This window comes from Populus alba, chromosome 19, assembly GCF_005239225.2.
Source record: "Populus alba chromosome 19, ASM523922v2, whole genome shotgun sequence".
Lineage (NCBI taxonomy): Eukaryota > Viridiplantae > Streptophyta > Magnoliopsida > Malpighiales > Salicaceae > Populus > Populus alba.
Window position 1 is genome coordinate 11,619,066 of NC_133302.1, and position 11,432 is coordinate 11,630,497.

The following is an 11,432-nucleotide window of genomic DNA, read 5'->3' on the forward strand; positions in this document are numbered from 1 at the left end:
ACAGTAACAGTCCAAATGTTTGTTGATGAGCGATTTTGACTATCTTGGAGGCAGAATTGGGTTCTCCTTCCTTTAGGGAATTTGTAGCCTCATGTCTTAGATTTCCAATGAGACCGATCTCACTTGAAACAGAGTTCTATAACTCTAGATATAGTTAAAAATATAAGGAGAGGTCGGACAATAACAGTTCAATGTCTAGACAATGATAGTTCGGGATTTAAACAGAAACGGTTCAAATATAAAGAAAGGAATGATAACTGTGGTTGGACAAAGAACGACAATATTAATGGGTGAAATGAGAAAAACATAAAATATTAAGAAATGACTAAAAGAAATACTTATTGGTTGTTGATATGGTTATTATAAAACATATCCTTGAGTGAGGAAAATTTATGAGATAAACTTGTGATTTGTAGGAAGGACCACAGGCGTGGTGCAACAACAGCAACAGAGGAGCACAAGTAGAGCTTCTATTGCAGGTAGGTGATTTGCACCTATACTTTCTAGTTAAATTCTATGATTTAATTTGTTATTGATGTGAGATGTGAATTACTGAACGTTGAATATTAGGATAAATGATGAAAGTTTGTGTAATGATGCCAATATTTTAGATAGTATTTTGAATGTGTGTGTACTCAAGGTGAACGGTTGTCGTGTGAATTGCCAAGTGATGAAATTATCGTTGACAAAGGAATTATGAGAAGTGTGATTTAGGGCGTGAACTAGCATACATTTAGTATACGTTAGGATCTCGAGTAAGGGGATCAATCATGTATTGGCTAGCATACATTTAGTGTATGTTAGGATCCCAGGTAAGGTGATGCGAACCTCGTGATCACGTGGTCACGCAACCCACAATCAAGATTGAGATCTGATCCCGGAAAGCCGAAAGAGGTCTGATAGGAGTGTGACACAATGGAAACCTGCCCCAAGGCACCAACACTATTGGAATGAGTAGAATGACGCCACGAAGCCAGTTAATCTTCGATAAGTCAGATTCAGTTCGTTCAAGAACTGAAGAATGCAAGAATCACTCTCACACGTTAAAACTGAAAAATTCAGAATAATAATCATCAAAAGCTGCCGAAATTGTGGCTTACATGAGTTTAAATAGTTCTTGAAAAATTAACCCTAATGGACCTCTTATGTGGACTTATATGAGGTCCACTCAAAACTGGCCCAAGACCCTAAACTAAAAGGCCCATAACCTGATCCAAACAAGCCTTGGTTCCTAGCTGAAAACAAACTATTAATTAAGCCCAAACATGAAAGAAAATAATAAAAATAAAAAATTCAGCATAATAATCATCAAAGCTGCCGAAATTTTGGCCTACATGAGTTTAAATAGTTCTTGAAAAGTTAACCCTAATGGACCCTTTATGTGGACTTATATGAGGTCCACTCAAAACTGGCCCAAAACCCTAAAATGAAAAGCCCATAACCCAAAAAATGAAAAGCCCATAACTTAATCCAAACATCCTAGTACATCTTATCCATGTGGAAGAGGGGTCCAATACAACCTTATTTGGGCCATGAGATAAGGGCTTTATTTTATTTTGTTAGCTACAGCCCAAGGCTTGTTTGGGCTTAATTCATACTTTGTTTTAAGCTAGGATCCAAGGCTTGTTTGGATTAAGTTATGGGCTTTTCATTTTTGGGTTATGGGCTTTTTCTTCCAAAAGTAACTAAGGAACTTAACATCACGATCTGACACTATACTCTTAGGAATGCCATGCAAACGTACAATCTCTCTAAAGAACAAGTCTGCGATATGAGATGCATCATCTGTTTTATGGCATGCAATGAAATGCGCCATTTTAGAAAACCTATCTACCACAACAAAGATAGAGTCTCTACCTTTCTTTGACCTAGGTAAACCTAAAACAAAGTCCATAGAGATATCTACCCAAGGTTCAGTAGGCACAGGTAGTGGTGTATATAGTCCATGCGGTTGTACTCTAGATTTTGCCTTTCTACAAGCAAGGTTGTATTGGACCCCTCTTCCACATGGATAAGATGTACTAGGATCTCCTCTTGATACTCCAATGGACCTTCCAATTCTGACTTGGTGGAAACCTTCAAAACCAATGCATTCAATGCGTCTTTCAATGTCTTTGTCTTGGACCGAGTCATTGGTCCATTTGGAACATGTAATGGGTCCTTGCTGGTGTTTCTGGGTTGGTCCGCATCATAAGGGGATCAAGATGTATTGCCTAGCATACATTTAGTGTATTTTAGGATCCCAGGTAAGGGGATCAAGATGTATTGCCTAGCATACATTTAGTGTATATTAGGATCCCGGGTAAGGGGATCACCATGTATTGACTAGAATACATTTAGTGTAATGTTAGGATCCCGAGTAAAGGGATCACCATGTATTTGACCAACATACATTTAGTGTATGTTAGGATCTGGGGTAAGGGGATCACTTTGCATCGACTCTTACGTGGTGATGATGATAACAGTGAAATTGGTATCGGATGTATTAAGCGGAAATATCATGGGTGGTCTTATGAGATCTTAAATAGAGGTTGATAATGGAAGAGAAAAAGGCTTTTAGTAGTTGAAGGAGAAAGAGTTTCCAATGAAAACCAAAATGGAGAAGTGAATAAAATAAGAATGCATGTTTGCCTTTTTAAATTGCCGGATATTTGTATTGCTATACTATTGTGATATTCATATTTCAGTAATATGTATTTTGTTTTTAGGGTCATCGCATACACGATAGGAGTAGATTCTAGCTTGGGTTCACTTTTTTTGTAATTTAGGTTCTAAGGAATATACCCTTGTATTTGATAATATTATAACTTTTATATAACTCAATTTTTATAATTGATGTTTAAACTTGAATAGAAGAATTTAATTCTGTAGTTTGTATAACCATATTCCATGTATGCATGTTTATATCTTTATCCATCCATAATGATAATTGTTGTACAATGTATATCATCAACATTGTGGTTGATATGAATGATGATGTTTGTGGGATTGAGACTCGGATGATAGAGTTCAATTGAGTTAGGAGATGCAGTATATTAGATGTGTAAACATGTTGTATGTCGATAACTTGGGACCTGCCGGTATAGGGGAGACTCCGTCAAAATTTCAGTACACTTTAATATAAACACCATGAATAGATATAAGAAAAAAAAAATCACTTTGTTTGTCAATTAACATGAGATCATTGCTTTATCCCGGATATGGGGATGTTACACACAATGTTGAATTGTTGTAATTACCTTATCACTGTCATTCTTCTTGTGGGACATTTCTAAGCTCATATTCGCATTAAATTTTAACCTAACATAAAATAATATGTCAGTAGATCTCTCATAAAATTTTAGTCCAATCCAACAATTGAATTGAGATATATGCTCAATATCATAAAACTAGACCGTTAGTAATTATAAGCCAAAACTCTGAGTTCACATACCATTTTATTTACTTAAATAGTTATAATTTTTAGACTAGTCCATTAGAGACTCCCATTATATTTATCATAAAATTCATTCAGAGTTTTTACCATTGTCAATCAAGATAATATGATTGTATGCAAGGTGATTAATGCTTTTCACACAAAAAATCATATTATTTAATTTAAAATTTCACTCCATTATTATTCTTGTATAAATATTTTCCACCCCAATTAGTAAATTTTTTCCTTTATTTACTTATTTTACCTGATTTTTATATTAGGGGTTTACAAGTAGTTGGAAAGAAATTAAGACTTATTTTTATTATCACTTTTATAAAACTAAACCAAAGATAACATTGGCTGACTTAAATAAGATAGTACAAGATCTACGAGAATCTATAAAAAGTTATGCTTTTTTATTTAGTATTTTAAAAATTAAATGCACTATAGTTATAACAAAGTAATAGTGCATGAAATTGTTTTTAGAAATGATATAGTGGAATATCAATGAAAGGTCTATGAGATCCAAGTACTTGGATATCTATATCCTTATAAATGATGTTATTTATTATGAAAGATGTTATCAAAACAAACTCGAAAAAAATATATATGAGAGGGGCATGCTTAATTGGTTATTTGAATGATGTTGTAAATATACATTTAATGATCGACTCAAACTTTGAATAAGGGTTTGAAGAAATCCACTAGCAACTTATATTGATCGAAAAGCTTAAAGTAGGAACACCATTTCAAATTACAATGTTGCAGAAGTAAAAAGTGGATAACAAACTTGGTTGTAAAGAAACAAAAACTTACCAAAGTAGTCAATTAAGGTAAATAATGCTTTTTGACATTAAAAAAAATTGATGAAATTTTTGTGGCAAATCAAGCTCCTTGGTAACCATACAACCCCTACTACCTATCAAATCATGAGGAGGAATTGTTGTAAGTTGCACTACTTATAAAAACATGACATTAATGATTATGTCATCTTCAAGAAGTAGATCTAGAAGGCATTAGAGGTTGGTTTCGTTCTCTTTTTATAAAAAGAAAATTAAGGTAGAGAATGATTGTTTCCATTAAGTCATAACAAAAATAACCACCTCAAGCTAGAACGACAAATTGATAAGGAAATATAAAAAGTAACATTTGATCAACCCCTACAAAGGCTAAAATTGGTCATATATGCTAGAACCGGAAAGAGATACATCAATAATGGCAAAGATAAAAAAGTGATAAAAGAATATAAAAATATGCCTTTGGTATACATGTATGTTATATGCTATACCATCCTTTCTAAAAGAGAAAACTTGGGAGGAATAGCTGAGTGAGTTATGACTCAAAATTGGACTGAGATATTTAAGCCTTTTTCACCATTTCTTAAGTTGATTTTCAACTTTATTATTGTAATGTTTAAATGGCAAAGATAAAAAAGTGATAAAAGAATATAAAAATATGCCTTTGGTATACATGTATGTTATATGCTATACCATCCTTTCTAAAAGAGAAAACTTGGGAGGAATAGCTGAGTGAGTTATGACTCAAAATTGGACTGAGATATTTAAGCCTTTTCCACCATTTCTTAAGTTGATTTTCAACTTTATTATTGTAATGTTTAAATGTTCCACAATTTTTATATTTGTTTCCAAGTAAATAGGTATAATAATTTTTTATGCAATTATTTATAGAAGTAATGTAATACTTTTTTTCATCTCTTAGTTTATATAATTTTTAAATAACTAATATCCAAGATAATTAAATTTCGAGGTTCACTAATTTTTTGAATTGCTTGAAAAAATGTTTTTGTGAGCTTTAATTCTACACAAATCTCATACTCATGATTTTTCTTAAAAAAAACATGCCTAGTAATTCAAGATTAATTAATCTTTGTATAGAATTATAATTCACATGTCTTAATTTCCATGCCACATATCATAAAACTCATGTAAGAAGAACAAAAATTATTATTTTTTATCTCATCCTTTGTTATAATGGCATTACATTTATTTTGAAGAGGCTATCACAACGATATTTATTTCCTACATACATCTCACTTTTAGTGAGTATAAAATTGTCATTGTCAAAACCCATCTTAAGACTATTTTTAATCAATAATAAGTCAGACAGTAAATTCTCTCTAATATCAACAACATAAAGAAAATAATTGTTGAGGGGGAGAAGCTTTTTGAAAGTCATCTTTAGTGTGACTTTTTCAATGCCAAGTACCATGGGGGTTGATGAATTCTTCTTGTATAAGCATTCACCATCCATTTCTTTGTAAGTGAAAAAAAATTATCTTTTTAACATATACATGGCTTGTTATATCAACCTATCACTACTCAGGATTGATCAACAAGTTCATTTCCAAAACTTCATTTATAAAGTGATTGATCTTGGTGATTTTGGTTTGAACAGTCCTTTCTTTTTTAGGATTTCTTTGTTGAGCTCTATTTCTTTAATTCTTGGCTTGGTGTCAGTTTCATTGCATATGAAGCATTTTTCATTAAACTTCTTAACAATTTCCTTCCCTTTCAAAATAAGCTTTTCTTTTAGTTTTTGTCGTAGGTCTTCATCATTTACTCAATAATGTTTGCTTTGGGGGATATATTGAATGAGTTGGCTTTTTTTTAGACAATTTATTTCCCTTTTCTTTTCTCAACCTCAAAATAAGGTCTTGAACTCTCATTTTTTTTATATTTATGCTTTATATAGTTTTTGAAATCTTTCTAAAATGATGATAATTTTTTAATAATTGTAATCACCTAAAAGGATTCACTAAGAACAATTCTTTTAGCATGAATATCATGCAAGGTTAGCTTAAACTATTAAACTTGACTTATCATAGTTCTTGAATTGAATATCTTGAAATTCAAAAATTTACTAACTATTAGCTTTTTAATATCAACATCTTCAACCTTGCATTTTTTATTCCTCATAGTGACTTTGCACTATTGATTGAATTATACATAGCATATAATATGTTGTTCAATCCATTTAAGATGTAGTTTTTGCATATAAATTATTATAATTTCATGCATTCATAGTTGTTATAATGATAAGATCAAATTCTTTGTTTTATAGTTTTTTCTATAATTATTGAGGAATATTTTTACTTTGAATGATGCAAAATGCTTTATGTTCTATGGTTTGTTTTTATATTTTATTTTAGATTATATAAAAAATAATAACAAAATAATAAAAAGGTAAGAAGAAAAATGATGATATTACCTTTGATGTTGAATGCATCTATCCTCCCCGTACCTAAAAAATGATAATACAAAATAAAAAAAGGAAAAAGAAAACATATATAGATGTAATAGATTTCTATTTATACATAAGAATTAATAACTGTATAATAAAAAATAATTATTTAATTAAATATTGTTCACCTGTTTATGAGCAAAAGATTGTTTTAATGTATTCCATTACACACGCGCGCACACACATAACCCCTCCTGTACTTTGACAACACGGTTCGTTCACAAAAGACGCCCTCACAGTACTCCACCAACTTTACGCTTCCTCAGACAAAGGAACACAGGCACCTTTATCTTTATCTTGTGGTTCTTTAGGAAGGGGGAGAGAGAGAGAGGGAGAGGGAGAGAGAGAGAGAGATGGAAAGAAAGGCCCTGGTGTTATGCAGTGTTGTGGGTCTGTTGGGGCTATTATCAGTTGCTACAGGCTTTGGTGCAGAAGCAACAAGGATTAAGGTAATATGTTTTTTTTTTTTTCATTTCAACTGTTCATCTTGCTCTTTGCAGGTTTTCTTTCTAATATTAGGACTCCTGCTGGGATAGTGTTGTTTAAGTCTATTTATAAATACAATTGACAGTGTTCATATTGATTTTCAATCACCGTGATTGGTTTTTGTATCTATTCGCTTGGTTTTATAGAATCACCGCTTATTCTGTATTGACCACTTGTGTGTCAATCCTGAAGTTCTGTAGTTGTAGATTATACCATTAAGTATGATGACATGACAACCATGATTTGAGAGGAAGAGGAACTTTTTGCTGATAACAATAAACACTGGCATCGTGAAAGGGGAGAGAAATATTACTTCACTTAGACAGTTTTCCTGGATAATGCTATTCCTTCTCCCCCCTGATTCCTCTTACTATATTCAGTCTCCATCAATTATCGATCTGTATCAGCCAGATATAAACAAGGATGGACCTACATGATTCCTTTTGTATCCCAGTCTTGTGGGGTATCATTGTAGTGAATTCTCTCATCTCCAATGTCATGTTTATATACAACATCTCTTTTATTATTATGTGCAGCTTATGCTAATTTTGGTTGGTAATGTTGAATTGTGAATTTGTGACAAAAAAATTAGATTTTTCAGTTTATTCTGCCATCTCGACATAACCAGAAACAACGAGACCTATCTCTGTCATTCGGTTTTGCAGAAATTACTGCTCTAGAGTGCCAATTTTATTATCTTTTGCTATAGATTTTTTTTTTATTATTTTCATATTCTTTTTGTGGATTTTCCTATTGCTCGTCAGGACCTTTATGTTTTCCGCAACATGAATCTTTACTTCTGTACTCCGAGGAATTGTTGGAGTTATACAACCTCAATTGTAAAATGGTTTCTAATGTAATCATTTTCTATTCCTGCAGGGTTCTGAGGTTCAGTTCACATCTGCAACACAATGTACCTATCCTCGGAGTCCAGCACTGGGTCTTGGTTTGACTGCAGCTGTGGCTCTTACTATTGCTCAAGTAATTATTAATGTTGCAACTGGGTGTGTTTGTTGCAAAAGAAGCCAACACAGCTCAAACTCAAATTGGACAACAGCTTTTGTCTGCTTTGTTATTTCCTGGTAATTCTCAATGGGCATTTGTGTTTAAAACTCTAATTCAGCTTAACTTATTCCATTATTGAGGTTAACAGTTGATTGTTCATTCCTTTGTCAACATCTTTAGCTCTTCACCAACGTGTTTAGCCCCCCTCTAGCAGCTTATCCTATTTTGATGCTTTAGATGTAATACCAATGAGCTAGAATGTGTCATCTAAATGTTAGATCATTATCAGCACCTGAGTTCCTGCGAATGCATCAACAAAAACATACTTTTGACTTAATGCTTAGTGGCATTGGCCACTTCTAATAATCATATTTTTTTGATATCCTTTTTTTTTTTTTAACATACTTCACTATCTTTGTAGAGCATGTTTACTTGAAATTTCTAAGACCTAAATGCACTGTCATATCTTCTTGAATTGATAAACAACATGACTTGAAGACTATTCATAATGACTGGAAAAAACCCTGTTTTTATATACCCTTACACATGATCATAACTATTACTATAATTTAATTTGTTTCTTATTTTTAATCAATCTTTGTGCTGATATTGTATTGATGTAGATCATGTCATGGAATACTTATTGAGACCAAATTGACCTGGTCTTTGATTGTCATGGTACATTAGGATTTTATATTCGAAGGATGATTTAGTAATAGTAACAATGTACTAAATGTCAGAGAGATGTGGTTTTGCTATAATTTAATTTGTTTTTAACCCTTTTGTGCTTTTATATTTTATTGATGTAGATCATGGTTGAAATGCTTAATTAAGGTCTAATTGAACTGGAATTTGATGTTCGTGATACATTAAGATATTAAATTCAAAGGATGATTTAGTAATCATTAGCAATACACTTATAGTTAAGAGTGATGTGGGTACTTGTATACAAAATACTTGTGTTAGCGGATCCTTTTCTATATAATGAAATTATCAACACAAAATGATACATGATATTTATTGAATTTCAAACTTCTTTCCAGAAAATTTACTGCTAATATACCTCAAATCATGTAAAGCATGTAATTATCCTATTGTTTTATGTTACAATGCCGCAATATGTTTTGAATTGAAAATTTTCTATGCTACCAATCTTGATGACTTCTTTGAATGGCCTAAAATGATCCTGATAGAGGACAGCTTGAACTGAAGACCTTCAAATTCTCATTTTCTTAAAGTCCTCATGCTTGAATCTAGAAAACCAAACCAATTACTATATCACCTGTTAATCAATTTATAGTTTGTTTGGAAAGCTAAGAATTGTGTAGTATTCTATTCAATTCATCACTATTGACATTTCTCATGTCTGGAGGTGATTTTTCTTGTTGAAATTAATTGAATATGCTTAGATGTAGAGTTTTCTATTAGGTCAATTTTTATAAATTAGCTGTGGGAGTGGTGAGACCGACCTCTACATATGACTGTGTTTAAACCTATAAATTTACCTTTTAGTCCCTTGTAAAATTGAATGCAATGATAAAAAAGACAAGTATATTTAGGATATTTATCTCAATTAAATTAATTCAATTTTACTAAGAGCAGCTTGGAATTGTTGTGTTGTACTTTGGCTATTTTTCTCTGTACTGTGTTGTGTTGCAAGTTGGAATTATAATAATACAAATAGGGTTCCCATTTGCTGCAGAGCTCTTGACAAATTATATTTTTTTCTGAAGAACATAATGGTACCCTATTTGATTAAAGAATAAAGCAGTTTCCTTTTAAAATATCACATGCTTTGATTTCAAAACTAAAATGGTCAAAATCAAACACTGATTTTAGATGAAAAGTAGGTAAAAACAGTTGTGCTTTAAAGACAGAACAATGCCAAACAAGCACCAATTGTAAATTATAACTAACATTTATATGCAATATATAATTCCCTTCAACCAAATTCAATCCAGTTCTCTGTGAATAAAAAGTTAACACCACAATTAAATCCATGATCTTATCTTTTAACCCATGCAATGCATTAGGCTTCAAGGGGACTCGCAAGCATTGGCAAAAGCATTCCTTACTTGAACGCTTGAGATCCTCCAAGCATGCAGATGAATGAGCATAAACACACCCGCATAGAATATGTAACTTTGATATGAATAAAAAAAAATTGTCGGGCTAGATGAAAAAAGAGAAACATGAGAATTAAGCTCTCAGCAAAAGGGAACACTTGAAAATGGAAATCTTTTGTTTAATTGGGAAATGACCATGGGCCAACATGCATATCCATGCATGTATGTTATCTTTATACATAAGCTTAATTTGAAACTATGTTCCGTTCATAATGATCGATTTGGCAATACATGCAGGTTCACATTTGTAATATCATTTCTTCTTTTGTTGACTGGTGCTGCCCTCAACAATCAGCATGGTGAAGAAACAATGTACTTTGGCAATTACTATTGCTATGTTGTAAAACCTGGGGTCTTTGCAGGTGGTGCTGTCTTGGCCTTTGCAAGCGTGGCCCTTGGGATTCTTTGCTATCTCACCTTAAATTCTGCTAAGGACAGTAACGATCCATGGCCAAATCCTCCTCTTTCTAATCAAAGTGGCATAGCCATGGGGCAGCCCCAGTTTGCACTACACACTCAAGACCCTGTTTTTGTACACGAAGATACATATATAAGACGACAGTTCACTTAAGTGGTAATTTCTCGGCCCACCCGTTGTATTGTACTGCAAATGTCTTGGAAAATGTGCTGGTATTGGGCTTCAAAGTTTATCCTGACTGCAGCGCATCCTTGAGAAGGGTCGGTTTTTTTTGGGATGCGTCCTATTTCCTGTGCTTGCAGTGGTGTAATATTGACCTTTATATCTTGTATTTTCGTGGGTTGACTGTCTCAAATTGTTTATATGTATACTTACCTTATGGAAAGTGGGCCTCTATGATTCTGGTTCTCTATATACTAGATAGAGTTTTAAGATAGAACTACTTATTTGACTCACCTACGCCATGCTGAATATTGTTTTTTAAACAAAAAAAAAAAATTAAACATGTATTTTTACGTAAAAACCATCGAGTGTAAATCAAAAAATTTATATACATATTTAATTAAATAAATCAAGAATTATTTATCAATAAATAAATAAATAAATTATTAATGATAACTAAATATATATCTGGAAAAGTTAAAAAACAGATATAAATTAAGATGTTTAATCTTGTGATACAATCCAAACAAAGTTACATTTAGATTTTGTTGTAAAATCT

General features: G+C 32.2%; 1 protein-coding gene across 1 annotated transcript; it reads left to right on the forward strand.

The window, feature by feature from the left end:
* The first annotated feature begins 6,863 nt into the window (after positions 1 to 6,863).
* Positions 6,864 to 11,119, forward strand: LOC118037021 (protein VASCULATURE COMPLEXITY AND CONNECTIVITY). Its single transcript, XM_035042899.2, has 3 exons — positions 6,864 to 7,125; positions 8,042 to 8,244; positions 10,531 to 11,119. The coding sequence occupies exons 1-3, from the start codon at positions 7,030 to 7,032 to the stop codon at positions 10,862 to 10,864; spliced, it is 633 nt and encodes a 210-aa protein (XP_034898790.1). The 5' UTR covers positions 6,864 to 7,029; the 3' UTR covers positions 10,865 to 11,119.
* The last annotated feature ends 313 nt before the right edge of the window (positions 11,120 to 11,432 follow it).